This window comes from Notothenia rossii (genome assembly GCF_949606895.1).
Source record: "Notothenia rossii genome assembly, chromosome: 6".
Lineage (NCBI taxonomy): Eukaryota > Metazoa > Chordata > Actinopteri > Perciformes > Nototheniidae > Notothenia > Notothenia rossii.
In genome coordinates, this window is record NC_136909.1 from 78,163,793 (window position 1) to 78,183,745 (window position 19,953).

Below are 19,953 nucleotides of genomic sequence, written 5' to 3' on the forward strand. Positions count from 1 at the left end.
AATTAAAAAATTAAAACGACACGCAAACCAAAATATGATTTTAGATGTATATGTTAAGAGAAGCCCAGTGAACTCTTCTGCTATGAGGAAATCCAACATTTTAGTTACGAGAACGAAAATAATATCAAACATGTACATACTTGTTGGCTAGTCTCCTGTATTTGACTTTCTCCTCAGCATGGTCAGCAGTCAAACCAATGTGAAAGCCAAGAGCCAGGAGAGTCCTACAACAGAAAAACAAACATATAAACTTAAATCAAGCTTTGAAAGCATTTACAACTCAAAAGGTTTCAAAGTAGTGTGTATTGCAATAATGCAGGTAGTAGATCTCACCTGAGTGTGTCCTGGGCCATCTGAAGGTTCTGGTTCTTCTCCGTCTCCGACAGCTTGCAGAACTCCATCACACACGGATCATGCTTCTTACCTTCATCTTTCACCTGTTTGACAAAAGCTGATATTTGTTACGCTGCAAATAAAACTGAAGACAGCTGGACACATCAAGTGAATGTTGCGAGTCTCTTATAATGTGTGTATATATAATGTGATTTCCTTTATGCAATGTGATTTTGTTTCTGTTTTCTTACAGGTCCATATGTCCATCCAAGATCAATCTTTTCCATTGTCCAGAGTTCATGGATATTCTCAGCCAGTTTTTCTCTGATATCCTCAAGTTGTGGGGGCATTACCACCTGAGGGTAATATGAATTAAGTATAAGGAACTAAACCACATCTTTATGGCATTTTACAACATAAAAGATCAACTTCATATTGGATGCCATGTATAATATCGTTAATCCAATATTCATAACACGTTTTTGTTCGTCTAAAAGAACTAAAGAAAGTCAGTTCGACTGATGGGGATTTTTTACCTTGCTGATGTCTACTGGTGTGGGAGTAAAGGTCATTGGACTGGAAGGTACCGAGGGGCCAATGAGCTCCAGTTTCCCCTCTCCTTGATCCAGGATGTATTTCTGACACGGCTCTAACTTCAGCTTGACTCTCGGGAGCAGAGCGTCACAGCATGGAGCAAAACCAGGTGGGGGCAAGAAGCGAAACTCTCCATGCAGCCCCCCAAACAGGAAACGGACCCTGATTTTAAGAAACAGGACAAGGAAGACATAAAGAATGACGTTTGCTTTTGACTGATACTTAAAATGATTGGGAAATGATTACTTTAGGAAAGACAGTCTATGAAAAACAAATATCAAATATTACTGAATAGCGAATATCATTTTCTTTTTGCGGTTCCTAATTGATTGTTGTATTCATTTCATTTTAAAAAGTCATCAGTTCAATTACAGTTTACAGATGTTGTTTGTAGCCATGTTTTTATTTCATCACGGCAAATTAAAGTCCGCTATACACTGCATCAATTGCACTTTAGTAAATGAACTTAACTAATAATGTCTACATATATTGTCCCTTGTTGAAAAATCAATAAAAATGAAATACAAATAAAGGAAAATTAAACAAAATAAATATCCACTACTGACTTGACTCCGGCAGAGAAGCTGACCACAGGATGGAGAAGTCCGTGTGCACTGAAGTTCTCCAACATGCCCTGCACAGGCAGTCCGTTGACCCGGAAAGAGATGCAGGGAGCGCTGAGGTCCAGACAGCAGCTGACCACGTCCTCGTCTCTCAGGAGGTGAGGTACGGCCGAGCTCACCCTGCGACCCACGCAGCCTGACATCCAGGAGACACAGCCTTTCAAGTAATTTACAACCTTTTCCCTTTTTTTAACATTTATATTTTGTTAGACATTTTCAAAGATGTCATACGGACAAGGACATGGCTCACACACATCCCAAACAGAACAATAACATGAAGGGTGGGGGGGTAGGGGGATTACAGTGTCAGTTACATTTTATGTATGCATATGGCGTTGTATTTCAGGGTTCATACACTTTTTCACCAATGATTTTCAATGACTTCTCCATGACCTTTACCTCATTTTCCATGACCAAAAACATAACTCTTTCTCAGCGTTACCACTGAAAATGGTTTATTTTAACATGGAACAGGAAAATAAGGTCTGCATATGAAACATGTTGGTCCTATCTAAAACAAATCAAATAGTAGGCTTACTAGCTTCTACACGCTAAAGCAACTCAAATCTCTCACCAGCAAAACACCTCGTCAGTTAAATGCCATTTTACGTTTCATTACTATACCATACAGTATTTATTATCATTATAGTATTACTATTTCGGCGATTAGATAAAATAGAAATTATATTTGATGCAACTTTAGTTACATTTCCATGACTTTCCCAAAACTTTTGGAAAAATATTGTTTTCCATACATTTTCCAGGGCCTGGAATTACACACACACACACAGTCTCATAGTTAGGAAAGGGCACTTGGGGTAAATATGAATGACGGGGCACACACACATAATCTACCATATCGATTTCTTTCTACTGCTTTTTCTCACACTTTAAATCTCTTTGACAAACATAGTTACACACTCGACTTTCAGTTCTGCTCGTGCTGCCAGGAGAGTTTTGCACCTGGCAGCTTTTGAGTCTGGCTCCAGGTGAGAGCGTTTGTTAAGCTCCAGTGTTACTGCCTGCTGAGACGGCTCTGGTCAGGCCACACACACACACACACACACACACACACACACACACACACACACACACACACACACACACACACACACACACACACACACACACACACACACACACACACACACACACACACACACACACACACACACACACACACACACACACACACACACACACACACACACACACACACACACACACACACACACACACACACACACACACACACACACACACACACACACACACACACACACACACACACACACACACACACACACACACACACACACACACACACACACACACACACACACACACACACACACACACACTAGATTGGAGAAGCACATAGTCACAGCCTAGCGGTATCAGTTTAGGTCGAGGATATTGGAGAATAAACTAATAGTCTCCTGGAAAGCTTTTTTTCCATTCTCTTGGCTCTTAAATGACTGCTTTAATTGTATTTAGATGTTATTTTGTAATGGGTTTCTTTATAATTTTGTCTCCATGTGTTTAATGTTTTCTGGAAAGCACTTTGAATTGCTGTGTTGTTGAAATTCACTATAGACATTATTGGATGGAGACCAGCATAAAAAGCATATTAAATACAATTAAAAGTATTGTTGCTGCATTCGGTGCAAGCAATATTGATGCTACCGTGGATTTATTATCAATGCTCTCATTTATCTCCATAAAGGATTTAGGGAAAAAGCAGTTTTCTTTTGTTTATTAATTTCCGCTTATCAATGGAAGTCTGTTATTTCAATAGCTGCTGAGATTTCAAGTTTTCTAAAACCAGGCAAATTGAAAAGAATCAATTTTATTGATTTCAATGAGGTGTAGGTAAATCTCCAATGTAAGACCTATGGGCACAAAATAAAATGTATAAGAATGAATTAGAACCATTTTGTAACAACTCACTGATGTTTGCCTCAAAAAGTACCCCAGGCTATATGAAGTGATATATTTCTTTTTAAAGTTTTAAACGTTCTGTTTTTATTATGCGATCTATATACACCTTAGTGCGTGAAATAATTCAAGATTACAGAATACAAAATTGAATCTGTATCGAGGGTCGTTTTTGTGTCCTGTCCTTTCAAATATCTCCTTTAGAAGTGACATCCCATCCAATTAGTACTGACTCTCGTACCTGACCAGAGGTGAAGCCCATCAAAGCCGTAGGAGCAGAGGTCGTCTCCCACACCGTTGCCCCCCCAGCCCTCCCCTCCTGTGGGCCGGGGCTGGTAGCCCTCAGTGCGAGCCCAGCCAACGCGCAGGTGTGTGGGTTCAGATGTGAGGAAGGGGTCCACATGATCCACAACCAGCTCATAGTACCACCTCCGATGCTGGGCTGAATCCTCCCCCAAAGCCAAAAAGATGTTTGGCCTCATGCTGTGGTGGGGTGGTGTGCAGAGAGTCGGGAGACAACCAGAACGACAAAAAGACAGAAGATAGCAGGGACCTTCCTTAGTAACAATGGGTTATATTTGGTTTGATTACAATGATTTATTCCAATATTCATAATTTCAGAGATATAATTAAGACCTAAAAATGACTGCATTATGATAACTACCACCGAAAAGAAGATAATCTTTGAGAATTACATCTTAGACAAATATATCACCTTGTGAAAAATGCAGGTGCTCAGGTTGACAGGTATGACTGCAGTAAATTCAACAACACTGCATTTTTTCGTACCGAATCGAATAATGAACTGAATATCAAATGAATGTGTAGTCAGCTGCTGCTAGATGCCTGTTTGAGATGTCTCTGCAGTACACACAGAGCATAACTCAACTCTCTTAGGCACAGCACATTGTATTCTTATGAATGGGAATTGAAGGATTATTTGAATTATTTGAAGGATTAAAGTAACGGGGTATGACAGGAAAGTAAAATCTAGTATATTCATTTTGCTGTCACCTTATATATGTTCATGTGTGTTAAATTTGAAGGGACAAAGTATCCTTTCCTCCCCCAATATATTGAGGTGAAGTACTTGTGTTTAGAGAAGAGATGGGAGCATGGGACACCATATTTGGGAATAGTGCCAGACGCTGGAATGTCCCCCTCGTAAAAGAAGGGGGTGTTTACACAGGCTTGAAGCAGATGTGTGTGTGTGTTTTCATTGAAGTAAATATAAGAGCTACATGATTACTGGTCAACTATACCTCTGTTCTTATTCTTTCATGTGTGGGTACTAAATGGCTACAAACATTGTGGAGAAATTAGCTTAAACATCTTTCATTACTCTATATGAAATGGAAGCAGTTTTTTATGACAGGGACGAGAGAGGTGGGGGAGGGACGCATTCCAGGAGTTTCAGCATGTCAATTGTCAGGGGAATCGACTTGTTTTCAATAGAGGTGTGTGGTTAGTTACTTTGTGTTAATAATAGCAGTATGTGTAAAGGAAGCTGGAAATATACAATGTGAAACCTTTTATTTGAAGTAAAGATGTGAACAATAGCTCAAACAAATGGAGGGGCTATAGGACAAATGAGTGTGTTCTCCATAGGTAAGCCTGTGTGAAGTTTGACTATTTGAAAAGCATCTCTAATACTGCTTAAGAGTATAGGTAATGTGTTCCTCGTTGTTATTGATATGAAAGTAATTAACATGTATTACGTATATTTAGCCAACTATAACAACTATATCTTAAAACATACTTTTAACTTGTGTGTGGCAGTCAGGAGGCGGGAAGATGGACTCAGGGACACAGGGCCATAAAGGAGATGTGTGTGTGCTGGCTACAAGCTGCTGTGTCGCACTGATTGGGTGCGACAGGCCATGTGTTGGTCTCTGCCAATAAGATGACCTCTGGGGGAAAGCACGTACACCTCCTCCTCCTGTGTTTTAGTATGAAAGCCTGTGTTTTCCTTTGGTTCGCGCTCTTGTTTTTCACCAGCCGTTCCTGAGACCTGTTTTACACGTGGTAGAACCTGAGCCCGGAGTACTCTGCAGAGTGCTTCGTGATTTCTTTGTATTTGTATTTTGTATTGTTACCTTGTATCATTAAAGCCGGATTATTGTTTCACTTGCATTCTGGTGTTTCTTAATCCCTTTATTTTCCCGAATTCACCCAGTTTAGCAAACGACACGCGGAGACAAGGTTGGTTTGCAACATCCTCCAAATCTCCAACAGTTTTCCTGGACCCACTCTTCCATTTGGTTTTAAGAAAATAGTGCCTGTAGCTTTTCTTGCTGAAGAACAAACCAGACCAAATGCATAACTTTCTTGGCAGAGGAAAATAAGCAACACAGAACCAACTTCTAATTTCAACATCCCAATATTAATACTGAAACAGAAATACTTAAGAGAATTGAGAAGCAGCGTGTATGACAAACAATAAGATGGAGACTTATTCGCTAAATAAAAGTAGTTGATATAGCGACACTCACCTCGCCCCTGATAGTTTTCATTAAGCGATAAACATGAGAATAGATGGTAGAAATTGGAGAAATTGGAAAAGGATGGAAAGAGATGTGACCTGGTTAAGAAGGGTCAGAAGATTGGATATTGACAAACAAATAATAGGAAAGGGCATCTGAATAAGTCTACAAAATGTGGAGAAGATAAGAAAATCAATGAGATAAAAGAAACGAGGAATGAAAGAAAAACAGAAGCACTAATGAGGCATTCAGATGAAGAAAAAGTAAAAGTGATGGAAGGAGAAATGGCTTGAGGAGCAAGAGATCGTTGGGGAATGGACTGAGCAGGTGCAAAGAATATGGAACAAAATAAGCTATACGGCCTGAGGAACAAAATGGGCCGCTGATAGAGGAAAGCATGATAAATGCAGATGGAGTTTTAAAAAAAAAAACAGCTCAAAGGAAAATAAAAAAGGAACCAGTCGACAAGATCAGACTGGCACAGCCGGCCAAAAATATTCAGGCAAAATATGATGAAACTGGGGGAAAAAAAATATTCAAAGCCATATAAGTGAGCCTTCTCACTTCAGGCAAGAAGTGTATAAATAAATATCAGACATCTGCGCTCGGACAATAACATCACGTTCTTATCAATTCAGAAGAACCAGCTGGTGCACATACTGTATGAAGACAATTCTTTTTCTATTAACTAGAAAAGATGAGTGATGTGGAGAAAACTGAAGGGATACTTGTATCGAGCATGTGAACATAATGAGAGACCAAGATGCACGACAGGTCAGCTATACAAATGCATGAGCAAGTATGAAAGGAGTTACAAGAAAAAGCCCCATGGTGATTCTCCAAGAGTCAAAAAAAGCTATGAAGATGCACTGAATGCAACGCACACCAGTTTTATTGTGTTCTTTTATGCAAGATGTCAAATATATGTCTACGATTTGTATGTATTCTGTAGGTCCTACTTCTGTGTATAGTTAGCAGACAACATATATCATGTTCCAATAACTTGACTCTTATTGCACTATTTTTGTATTTACTTGCACTATCGTTTCTATTTTTCCGTTTTATTGTGTTGCACTGTTGATGGAGTCTGGGACCTTAGATTTTCATCGTCATCACCACACTGTAGCTATGTACGTATGACTATTAAAAGCCTTGAACCTTGCAAGACTTCTAAATGCAGACGACTGACTCAGAGACAAAACTCAAGTCATTGTGTTTCGAGATTTCTAAAATTGTACCTGGTGACCTGATTAGCCAGCCGTGTTTGCAGCAGCAGGTCTCTGTCAGGAAGCAGGTTGTCACAGATGAGGTTTTGATTGGACCGCACAGCTACACCATGACACACACACAGTGAGCACAGCACCTCCAGCACCTGCAAAACAGCAGCTCATTCAGCAATAGCTCGATAAACACATTTAAATTATCCCACAATGGGGAACAGATCATTATCTTTCTGTGTTTTTGTGTCATTTTGTTTTCAAAACATGTTGAAAATGAATACAAAATAGTGCCACAAAAGTCATCGGAGAATTTGCATTATTGTGTTTCAGCAGAAATACACATCAATCATGAGTGACACAGTATTTTGCTTCAATTATTGATAAAGTCTATTACTTTTCCAAATGTAAATAACAAAAACATTCACCTTGTGGTTGCATCCATGCTTGTCTAGAAAGGAGATGATAGATTGAATATGTCCTTCTTTGATGGCATTGAGTGCTTCAGGGCTTTCCACTAAGACACAGTGTAGGACCTCCAAGACACCTGCACATAGATGTTGTTTCTTATTATTGTTTGGAAGATATCCTTTATTTATTGTCGAACATTCTTTACACTGCCATGATGCTGAGATAACATATGGTAGCAAATGTTAGAAATAATGTATAGAATATTAAAGTGTTTACAGGAACTTTGCAAAACATAATCTGAATGATTTAAAACAACTCAACCAGTGGCCTGTACTACGAATCCAGTTCAACATACCCTGGATATGTTTGAGTTATCTGGCTTAACTAACCCAAAACAAACGCGCTCTCGCTAAGCGGTCCTACGACGCTGGTTATCAACTCGGTAACTCAACCCAGGGTTTCAGGCTGAGTTCACGTGAAAGGGGCGGGGTTAGCAACATTTGACCAATCACAAACATGGACAAGCGTACTGACAGCACAGCTGATCAGCTGACCAGAGTCAGCATGAAAAGTGAACTATAATATTAGACAAATATTAAGACGTTAAACTTCAAACATCCATGACTTAAACACTTTATCCAGGATAAAAGCCACATAGCTGCACCTGCAAGGTGAATACAGCTGGTAAAAGAAAAAGCATTTGAATGCGTACATTAACAGGTTTATGATATCACTGCCCCGTCTAAGACACGAGTGGATCTGACTTTAATTACATTTGTCTCAAGTGTTTCGTGAACTTAATGTGTTGCTTAAAATAATACTTCTGCATACAGTATGTGACATTGTGAGTGTTGCACGGCCAGATACGGCTCAGCTGACTCAGATAAGGAAATATATGATACATTATGATGTGATATGAATGATAATGAGACACACATCGACGTCTGCACTCAGTCCAGACTGTACGTAATGTTACTTTGATCCGGTTGCTTATGTTGTGGCAGATATTTAAAGTGGAACTATAATGCTATATTTGAATAATATAGTGTAGGACCATACCTATATAAAAGACATATTTATACTTTTTATTTTTCAAAATACCAAACAGATCATGCATTTTAGCCATTCCTCATTTCGCTCAATTTAAGGGTCTTTTCATGGGCTGATTCTGTGAGAACAGCACCATCTACAGGCCTGGCATATGTACTACAGCGTCTCCAGCGCTTTCGAACGGCAATGTCCGTGGCTGTCTCCTCCTGATTGGTGGAGTTGGCCCAATAGCCGTAGCGCCACTTCTGTGACGACGTAAAAGTGTTCAAATCTGGATCAGTCTGTATCAGATCCGTTGCAGCCCCTTTTTAAGAGATTTGGGTATGGAGGAAAATAGAGAGGGTTGTGTTTTCTGACACTTGGTGAGTTCCCTGGAACACCGGGGACACATATTCATGTATACAAGACGTACAAAAGTGCATTTTGCATGATAGGTCTAGGTCACCTTTAAGTAAGCTTTCTTAACGTTAATGTTATAATAGTCAGATTGCTCTGAAGATGGGAGGTAATATTCTATTCATGTTCACGTTCACAGTCAGGTGATTTTGGCCGGCCGTCTTTCCTGCAACGGCAGTTTTTCTGTATTTCCTTTCTCCTGTAATATGACTTGATAGCTTTAAACTCTGCACACTGAGCTCTGATTGGTCAGCAGGCGGTGCTTTCACTGCATTGATCTCTTATCTGGAACCTAACCTGCTCCAGACCAGGCTAGCCATTCAGCATAAGTTACCATGGAGATCGAGCCCGCTAATAAGTGAACCAGCGTCGTCGGACCGGAAACCCAGAGTTAACCCTGAAGTTACCTCGCTAAGCAAAAATCCGGCTTCGTAGTATAGGCCACATGTGTACTAAAACTAAGATCAACGTTTTCTTTTTTGTTAGAAGGTTTCGCAAATTAAAAACAAAACAGGAATATTAATTAATTGCCCACAAATCCAACCAACCACAAGAGGCCTCCAGACGGTCCAGCCTGCTGATCAGCCAGTCGAGAGAACTGGAGAAATGTGCACAGTTTACACGGTTTCCCCGGATCAGAGCAGCTGCAGGAGCAAAATCAGGATTTTATTTGAAGGGATTTCAAGACATAGCACTTAGACACAACATAATCCATGTTTTCCATGCAAAATAGAAGAATCAAAAGCATGTTTAGGGCAACTCGTAGATAGGTATTCCAGTTCAAATCTAAATGGGTTAACATCAGAAGAAAATGTGTTTGCAATTGATGATCGACGTTGTAGTGTCAGTATTAAAAAAACAAATGGATATTGGGTAATCTACACCGAGAAGACGTGTGTTACTCCTCACCCAGCAGCTCGTAGAAACGGTTGAGGATGGTCTCCCACTCTTCTCCTTTGTCACTCTGTGCAACCTCAGCAAAATGAGAGCCACCGCTGTAATGGTGTAGACGATCAATACAATCCAGAACCAAATCTATTACACCCTGAGAAGAAAAGAGAACAAACTCAAGGAACAGTGACAAGCAATTCACATGTAGGGCCGGTTTAATGATTCACACATAGATTTACCTCTTCTTGAAACATGTTCTGCCGACTCTTCAGCGCTCTCATGTTGTTCTGCTTAGCTTCATGGCTCTGCCCTTCCGATGGAAGCTGGAAATATTTGATTAGATCTTGTAGACTACATGTCACTATCTCCATTGGCAGGCTGACAGATTTGAGGTTTTCTTGTTGGCTTGAACCGTCCAGTTTCCTAGAGATGGATAGAATACTTCATGAGAGAATTTTCTATGAGACTAATCTGTTACCTTTATTAGTCCCACAGAGGGGACGTTAGTTGTCAGGCCCTTTAAAAATTGGTTGAGCCAAAAATGATTCCATCTTCTCCATTGCTTTTCTCAGTGCTAACAGTTTTCACAGTGACTCGTCCTAAAACCCGGAAGTAAACTCCTTCCGGTTCCTTCGACCAAAAAAAAAAATACAATTTCTCCATAGGATTTTGGAAAATAGCTCGAAATAAGGTCTGTGGTTGACACACATTTAAGAGACGGATCACGTTTGGTTCAGCTGGATAATCTCCACATGTCTACCCTACTTTTAAAATCATAAATCTAGTCGCCAGAAGCTAAATGCTAACGTTATGCTATAAACGAACTACAGCAGGGTCGCTGCTTCAACGTCACGCCAACTTAAGATCCATATTCAAAACGGCACAAGTTGAAGCGTTTGTTTTAACAGTTTGCAGGAGGCAGGTACTTGCTTTCCAGCAGAACACGGGGAAAAACAAACTGAGCAGGAGTGTTTACGTGTTTGGTGTAATGACATAAAACGGCCTCGACAACTTCTGTAGTTCTATTCCGCCACTTGGTAACAACCATCACGTCAACTCTTCAGAAATCACCAGTGGGGTCACTGCTGATGTATTTAATGTTGTAGAACAAAACGTGATCCATCTCTTCAATGTGTGTCAACCGCAGACCTTATTTCAAGCTATTTTCAAAAATCCTATGGACAAATTTCTTTGCTTTTTGTCGAAGGAACCGGAAGTGGTAAAAATGCTAACTTACTTCCGTTTTTTAGGACTGTGGCACTCAATTAAAAAGTTAATTAAATTGAGTTTCCAGCTTTTTAATCAGCATGCCATTATTCCAACAGCTTACTTTTTTTTTTGTATACAGTTATTATAAGAAATCTGTAATGGCTGATACATGAACCTGGCCTTGTGAGGTTTTTTCACTCTCACAAGGAAGGCAGGAAACATCGACCGTCACTCGCTCATTTGTGGATACCACACTGATAGAGACATTGTTACAATGACTTGGAGTCTAGACAAGGTATTCAGTACCTGATAAAGCAAGTGAAGAGTAGAGTAGCACTGCGGATAAGTCTGGCAGTGTGAGATTCTTCCCTTTGAGAACGAGACAGCGTCAGACCATCGTCCATATGACCCTCGCTGTGCAGAATGGCCTGGAAAAACATCATTTGCAAACATTCCTAAGTCTTTCGAAAAGTGCAAATCAGTGCATTTATCTTAAATCAATATATAGTCAAAAAAATTAGTCCTACCCCTTTGGTTAATCAATCATTATTGTCTTGATATAAACGTTTTGAATGTAAGAAGGTATACCTTTCTCTGAGCCCCTCCCATGCGTGTAGATGCGTCCACAGCTTGGTAGGTGAGCCAGAGTCCAGAGTCTACATGCTGAACGTAACAAATGGAGTCTCCATACTTGATCTCTGGGATCCCCATGCCATCGACGTTAGTCTTTGTGCCAGCGTCAAGCTTCTCCTGTATGGGACAGTGTTTCATGTTTCACAATCAGGTGTCTTTATCTGATAATAAACACATCTAATACACAAATGACCTTCCTTTAACTCAGTGGTTCCCAAACTTTTTCAGCCAGGCCCCCCTTGTGTAATTGGAAATATTTCCGAGCCCCCCCTAGTCCGGTTCCCACTGAGATTGGTAGAATTAAAAATTGTATATAGTTGTACAAAAATTACATTTTCTCTGGTAATAATAATAATAATAATAATAATAATAATAATAATAATAATAATAATAAGACAAAAATAACCAATTATAATTTTATATTTTATTATGGATTGAACATGAACAAAAGTGCTTGTAATGGCAGATGACCCAGTGCCACTGTGAAATAATGAGGCCTAATTGAAACAATTACAAATACTGCTTATCGATCCGGTTCTTTAACAGTATTTTTATAGGTTATTTTTGTTCTTTTTTAGGGGGAAAACTAAACAAATTAGAAACAGAATTCACATTGATTCATTGTATGTTTAGTGTGGATTATGGGCAGCAAGCACACATTAAAATACCTGCAGTGATGGTAGTAAGTAGATTTACTCAAAGTACCTCCAAATAAGTACAGTTCTTACTTCTTTCTTTTCAAAGTTCTTCTTTGTAATTCTGCTCCTCTACAGTCCAGAGGTAAATAGTGTACTTTTACTCCACTACATGTATTTAATACCTTTAGTTACTTGATATGAAATATAATCAACTCTTAAATCAGACTTTGGTTACACCTGGAGTAAATTCACAAGCTACCCTGCCTGCAGTATACTACTTTTACTTAAAGGGGACCTATCATGCAAAATGCACTTTTGTACGTCTTTTGTACATGAATATGTGTCCCCGGTGTTCCAGGGAACTCACCAAGAGTCAGAAAACACAATCCTCTCTATTTTCCTCCATACCCAAATCTCTTAAAAAGGGGCTGCAACGGCTCTGATACAGACTGATCCAGATTTGAACACTTTTCTGACGTCAGGACGGTGGCGCTACGGCTATTGGGCCAACTCCACCAATCAGGAGGAGACAGCCACGGACATTACCGTTCGAAAGAGCTGGAGACGCTGTAGTACATATTTCAGGCCACCAGATGGTGCTGTTCTCACTGAATCCGAGCATGAAAGGCAGTGTTAAATTGAGCGAAATGAGGAATGGATAAAATGCATGATCTGTTTGGTATTTTGAAAAATAAAACGTATAAATATACCTTATATAGGTATGGCCCTACAATATATTATTCAAATATAGCATGATAGGTCCACTTTAAGTACTTGATCTGAGTACTCCTCCCACCTTACACGTAATTGGGGCAACAGAACTCAGAGTTAAGGATGTTGAAAACGGTGCATTTCGCCGTATGAATATGATGCCTTTTGGCCAGCTGATGGACAGATTGCTTGTGTTTCCGCGAAAATACTTATGGCAAACAAGCATTGCCCACATCGAGCTCTGTAGATTAGATTGTCACTTTTGAACGCTATGTTCTAACGAACACGTTAGATGTCAAGGGAACTGCCGGTTGTGATAAAAATGTGTCAATTTGATTGATTTTACAAGCAAACAATGCTTGTTTACAACTTCTTCACAAGCTTCACGTGTCCCCCTTCAATAGCAGGGAACCACTGCTTTAACCGGAGAATTATGCCTTAATCGAAGGAGCGTTAAAAAAGTGTAGGCTCTTTTTGTGTGACTCCTGACCTTTGATGATCGAAAGCAGAAAGAGGTCGTGATGATGTCAGCTTTGTCTCGATCAACCAGATGCAGTCCCTTCTCCTCTGTTAGACCCAGGTAACGACCAGTGGTCACATGACGGAGCCGGAAAGGCTGCCCCCAGCATGTGTGCCTACCACTCCAACTTAGAAAAATGAAGAGCATTGTGGTTTTAGTAGGGCTGTACCAAACATTTGAAGTCTTGTTTTTAAGACATCAACAAACTAAATCCTAATGATTGAATTTCTGAGTTTTTAGGTAATCTAATATCAGTTTCCTCAACATAAAGAGCAGTTGCTCTCGGTGTGTGTGTGTGTGTGTGTGTGTGTGTGTGTGTGTGTGTGTGTGTGTGTGTGTGTGTGTGTGTGTGTGTGTGTGTGTGTGTGTGTGTGTGTGTGTGTGTGTGTGTGTGTGTGTGTGTGTGTGTGTGTGTGTGTGTGTGTGTGAGAGAGAGAGAGAGAGAAAGGGGAATAGAAGGTGGAAGGCTGACTATTACACAGATTGTTTTGTGAGATGTAATGAGTCTGTCATCTGCCTGGCCATTACCGTGGGTCAATCTGTGAACAAACAAATCTAAATTCAAATGTAATTCCACAAAGATATAATTATATTAGTGTAGCCTCTGTAGAACTGTGCAGAAATACCATGTTTAAACGGAACAAATAGATATGTACATAAAAACTGCGCAGCAAGAAAAGATGGATTTGGAATTGGATTGTAAACATTATGAATGACGTTTTAAATCGTCAAACAATTCAGTACATCCCTAGTTTTAAGTTGGGTTTGTTTTGCTTTGAAGGAACGTGAGCATTCCAAATCATTTAGTTTTCCTTCTTTGGGAGCAAGCAGCGGACACACAGCCTTAATTCCATTCTGGGCAAGGGATATAAAATATGCTTCCAGCCTTTGTGGGCGACAAACAGCAGAAACAGAAAGAGATTCTGGGCCCAGCTCTGGCAGTGACCGGCAGCAGTGTGTGCAACATTATACTCCCATATGGTCTAAACAACAAACAACTTCTGTACCTTTTTTGATCTGTAAATGAGACTGTAAAAACATTTTCAAAACGGGATGGTGATTTCAACATGTTTCACAAAACAAAACAAAAAAAATGTGTGTGGCTGAATATTACTTCCTGCGTATACTTACACAACACGCAGTATCTCCAGCCTCCAGAGAGAGCGGGCATGGCTGGAGACTGATCCAATCTCATAATGCATTATCCTAAATTAAGAAAAAAAAAAAATACATGACCACAGAGGTAGAGGATGCTTTGCTTAGCTGACATTACAGACCACTGGTCGTTTCATCTGACCTTTGCAGCTCCTCTCCCTGCTCAGTGGATGGAATAGTCAAACATGCGTCACTGTGGCTGTGGAGAAGCCTCAGTGTGTCATCCCCCTTGAGGTAACCTAGAATTAGCACAACAGAAAACAGACATAATTTTTGAACAGGCATTTATTTGGCTATAACTGGTATCTAAACATGGGTCATTACTCCAAACTAATTGCAGGTATGTCTAATAATAATAATAATTGAAGGCAAAGTTGTTGAACTGAGTAATGACTGAACATCATACAATTCTTAATTTTAACCATCGCCATCGAAACATCAGGGGACTTTACGAGTCGCTGGACACAACAAAAGTTGGGTCTTGTCCTTTTAGAGACTAAACGTTTGTTTTTCCAATTAAAGTGGACCTGTCATGCTATATTTGAATAATATAGTGTAGGACCATACCTATATAAAAGGCATATTTATACTTTCTATTTTTCAAAATACCAAACAGATCATGCATTTTAGCCATTCCTCATTTCGCTCAATTTAACACTGTCTTGGGCTGATTCTGTGAGAACAGCACCATCTACAGGCCTGGCATATGTACTACAGTGTCTCGAGCGCTTTCGAACGGCAATGTCCGTGGCTGTCTCCTCCTGAATGGTGGAGTTGGCCCAATAGCTGTAGCGCCACTTCTGTGACGTCATAGAAGTGGAACACCGGGGACACATATTCATGTAAAAAAGGCGTACAAAAGTGCATTTTGCATGATAGGTCACCTTTAACTTAGAGAGCAAAGATAAAATGAAACTTGCCTTGAGCAACCCCACCTCCAGAGCAAATGGGAGCGACACTCCAGAGAGTTTGCTGGAAGGCTGCATTAACAATCAGGCTGTCACTCAAGCTTTTGTTGTCAACTGCAGTGCCAAAGGACAGGTGCTGGGAAGAAACAAAAATATGCTCATCAACAATGAATGCCACTTTTGATTTTGCTATTACAAAAGCTGTTATCATGAACAATTATGCTAATCAAGACACCAGAGGCAGAGAGAACTTAGATTGCAAACTACCAGAGAAATAAAATGGAAATTGACATGTAAATGGTTGGTTTCTCCTTCTGCAAAGAGGAGGAATAAAGTCGCTTGAACACACATTCAATGTCCACATTTAATTATTAGTTTGCAAACTCGTCAAACAGGTTTGTGTGTTAGACAATGAAGCAGATTCTTTGTCATCTAAGCATCAAAACCCCTACTGACTCACCAGATATCTCTCTGAAGAAACATTGACCAGGATGAGGTCATCTCCAACTCGCACTTTCTCACCCTCTGACCTCTGTCTGGACGCAGGGTGGATGGTCCACCAACATGCCTCACCTGAGCCACACATATGCAGTTTAGTTAAAAAAAAAAAAATCTAAATAAATAAAATTGTCATCATAGTCTAGCACTTTCATTCTAAACAAATACATTGACCATATTTCTTTATTTTTGTTTCTTGTCTATCCACCCATCAAGCAAAGCAAATCCCTTATATGTGAAAACCTACTTGGCAATAAACAGGATTTTAATTCTTATCCGATTCAAAAAGTCCCAACAATAAATACCTGCTTTATCCTCTTGCAGACCAACATCAAAAGCCAGCTTGTCCGTTGAAGTGTGAGATGAAGACAAGCAGCTGAGATACTGGGAGTGAAATAAACAACAGATATATTTTACAGCGAACATATGAACAAATGGTTTTGAAAAAGCTAATAAAACTGTTGGCAAAGTAAGATGGACCCCTTCTGATTTATCGCTGCATTATATGAGGATGACTCACCATGCCACTATATGAGTGTCGGAACAACACTGCCTGGCCATATAGAAGGGTGCGATGGCTTCCTCCAGCTCCCACCTGTGGATCACATTATTGAGCTCAGAGTTTGTGTAGTTTGAAAAGTGGATAAAAAGATATAGAAACAAAGACTTAATAAAAATACAGAAACCGATCAATTTAAACACCCACCTCTGCAGCCAGATGCACACTGTGGGCCAGCATCTCCTGCAGGGCTCGCACAGAGAGGCACTGGGCCAGAACGAAGCCACACACAGACAGGTCGGGTGGAACATTCTGGAAGAAATAAAAAGCCAGCAGAGCATGTGTCATTGAGGCAGCTTTATATCCAACCCTCCACAGGGCAAAACTCCTGTAAGCAGTGACAAGGACCACAGACATTTGGGAATTAGGCAGTCTAAATCGGGTATAAAGAGGAAAATCTGGCACACAAGAGGTCTTAAACATTATTATAAAATATTGAATGTGATTAGGTATTCATTTAGAGATGTTGAAAGACAGTTGTAGGTTAACAAATTGTGTTCCCAATTCTATTTTTTGAATGTTTGATTGACTTTATTCAATTAATCTTACTCTATTTTGCTAAAAAAAATATATATTATAAAACATTAGAGAATTATTTGCATCATGTTATGCATCTGTCTTCTATCATTCCACCTTTTAAGTGACAGTAATTGACAATTAGACCTCTCTGGGAATGTGAAAAGACTTTGAGATGGAGCTCTTTACCTTGCAATTAGAGGTGGGCTCAAGCCTGCAAAGTCGGCTGCCAAAGCCCTCTGCAGCAAGACAGAGTTTCACATGTTCCTCCTGGGAGGTGAAGGTACTCTGCAAAACCACCTCATCTCCCTGAGAAAAACACACAGAAAGAAGACAGCAGTAAGCACAATCTCAAAAGTATAAAAGAAACAAAAGAAAGAAAAAAGTAGATCAATAGAACAAATGCAAATTAAGATTCAAATGATTTGTTGTGAAGGCCAAAGCTGATACGGATCAATTATAAACCCAGGAACAAAAAGATCATTCAAGCCCTCAAAAATGTAAGCTTTGAAGCAGCCTTTGATATATGAGACCCTACAGCTTACTATTGTTTAATATTAATAGAAATATTTGTTTGTGAACCAACATGCTCATCAAGGCAAGCATGAATATGGCTATAAGGAATCCAAACCCAACAAATATCACAAAACCTGAGTTACACCAAAGAGTAAGTCCAGCCTTACTCTAAATGCTTTTACAGTATCTTTCAGCTAAATGTATCTTATCTTCATGTAAATGCCAAATTGACCATATCAGAGGAATCAGGCTTTTCACATCTATTTAAGGTACTGAAGAAAGGGACAACAGACGACTGCTATCCAAAATGCCGCCACGACGAGCAACACCTCTCCATACGCAGGGCTGCATACCTCCATATTGGGAAGACACTGCACAGTTTGACCCATGATTCACCCTGCTTTCCACTCTTCATATCAGCAGTACTCTGCAATCAGTCACACACTGTCCAGTGCTGAGAAGCTGTGGGGCATTCAGATGGCTAAAGCACTCGGCTCTTCTTCAAGGTACATTTCGCAAGTGAAAACTCACTGCGTCACAAGACTTATTCCAAAAGTCAAAAGGTCTGACAATTGAAAAACCAAGTTCATAAAGCAGAAACACCTTGCTTCATATGAAGACCACCCCCATCAACATAAGGACAGTAATACGCTTACAACATAAAACGGTGACTTTCAAAGGAAAAAGCAAAGGTGCTATCTCACACATGTCATATATTTAACTAGTATGTCTAATAGAGATATTGAGCGTGGGGCATGATTTGTCAGGGTCTGGGTGGCTAATTTAATTATGTATGACACAGATATCCACAATGTAATTTCATTTTGTGGATCGATCTTGCAAAATGACTTGTGGATACTGGGTCAGTAACCATCTGAATCACTGCCTGTGTGGTGTTTCATATCCACAACAGACACTCTCCTTCCCTGTGACATGCCCTTATCACCGGGTAAGATAACAAGCAGAGAAAGGACAATTTACAACCAGGGAGCATGATAGCATCTTGCGAACCATTTGTGGTATTCTTTTAAACTAAACCGATGAAGATAGTAATAATGCTGCTGGGAGCAGTGCAAAAAAACATATACAAACTAAATATTATTCCAATACAACAAAACTGTTAAAAACGTTGCCTTTAGAGGAGATTTTTGTATTAAACTAGCTCTGTTAATCTGTATTAAATAAGTAACTAACGAGTAGACAATATTAAAATTGGGGTGATACAATATTGCAATAAATTATTCTGGACTCTGGAGCCATTTAGTTTGGGGTTTTTTTTTTATTAAGGTTTGCCAGAGTTAACGTTTCGCCTTCACAGAAATGTAAGGTAACTTAACTAGCAAACATTTTCAAATATTTGGACACTTTAATTAGAAGTTAACTTTATTATGTTTGTATCCTAAGACAATACTACACTCCTGAGGACTAGCAACATACACAATTAATAGTTATATAATTGTGAGTTAAGTGTTTTTACAAAATATTACACTTTAAGTCACTGGCTTCCTTTCAAAGAGCTTAGAAAATGAATAATTGTTGACATAGCTTGAGCTAGCTAATTAGCTTGTTAGCTAGTTTGTTAACACACACATCATTCCTCTGGGTAAAACTTTTGCCAAAAAATGTCACTCTCACCGTTCGTAGAAAATGGAACTCTTCGTCGCCCTCTCCAGCGTCAGTCATTATTGGAACAAAACAAGCCACACAAGACAGACTTGAGTATCATTACTGTCACTGAATGGAGGAGGAGGACTGGCAAGATAAGTAGTGAGAAGGTGTTCATGTGAGGGCGGAGTCTGCCCCACTCCCGTGACGCCATTTTTTTTTTTTTTTTACAACTGCTATTTTGGCGGGAGGGCTTTATGTCAAGTGAAGAAGGATGCAGTTCCAGGCCTGTCTATACTTCTACAATTATATAATATTACCTGCAGAGTTGGGATAAGTACTCAGATCTTGTACTTGTGTAAAAGTACAAGTACCAGGGTCAGGGTGTAGGAATACTCTGTAACAATTAAAAGACCTACAATCAAAATGTTACTCAAGTAAAAGTACAAAAGTATTGGTATCAAAATACTACCTACTCATAATGCAGATCTGCCCATTTCAGATCATATGATTTGATTATAATTATGGATGGAATAATGTGTTTATTAA

The 19,953-nt window shown here is 39.6% G+C and overlaps 1 protein-coding gene across 1 annotated transcript in view; it reads right to left on the reverse strand.

Moving 5' to 3' along the window:
* The window catches only part of ryr2b (ryanodine receptor 2b (cardiac)), a 76,371-nt gene extending 56,799 nt beyond the window's left edge, over nt 1-19,572 (reverse strand). The window contains exons 1-23 of the mRNA XM_079689963.1: nt 19,435-19,572; nt 17,473-17,592; nt 16,915-17,019; nt 16,729-16,803; nt 16,514-16,592; nt 16,171-16,283; nt 15,723-15,846; nt 14,945-15,041; nt 14,779-14,853; nt 13,618-13,774; nt 11,734-11,895; nt 11,452-11,573; nt 10,176-10,359; nt 9,955-10,090; nt 9,594-9,689; nt 7,617-7,735; nt 7,210-7,343; nt 3,730-3,971; nt 1,494-1,686; nt 870-1,089; nt 585-689; nt 334-437; nt 137-224 (exon numbers count right to left, since the gene is read on the reverse strand). Coding sequence (XP_079546089.1) covers nt 137-224; nt 334-437; nt 585-689; nt 870-1,089; nt 1,494-1,686; nt 3,730-3,971; nt 7,210-7,343; nt 7,617-7,735; nt 9,594-9,689; nt 9,955-10,090; nt 10,176-10,359; nt 11,452-11,573; nt 11,734-11,895; nt 13,618-13,774; nt 14,779-14,853; nt 14,945-15,041; nt 15,723-15,846; nt 16,171-16,283; nt 16,514-16,592; nt 16,729-16,803; nt 16,915-17,019; nt 17,473-17,592; nt 19,435-19,482 — 2,898 coding nt within the window. The 5' untranslated portion in view covers nt 19,483-19,572. The remainder of the gene's footprint in view (nt 1-136; nt 225-333; nt 438-584; nt 690-869; nt 1,090-1,493; nt 1,687-3,729; nt 3,972-7,209; nt 7,344-7,616; nt 7,736-9,593; nt 9,690-9,954; nt 10,091-10,175; nt 10,360-11,451; nt 11,574-11,733; nt 11,896-13,617; nt 13,775-14,778; nt 14,854-14,944; nt 15,042-15,722; nt 15,847-16,170; nt 16,284-16,513; nt 16,593-16,728; nt 16,804-16,914; nt 17,020-17,472; nt 17,593-19,434) is intronic.
* Nucleotides 19,573-19,953: the final 381 nt, after the last annotated feature.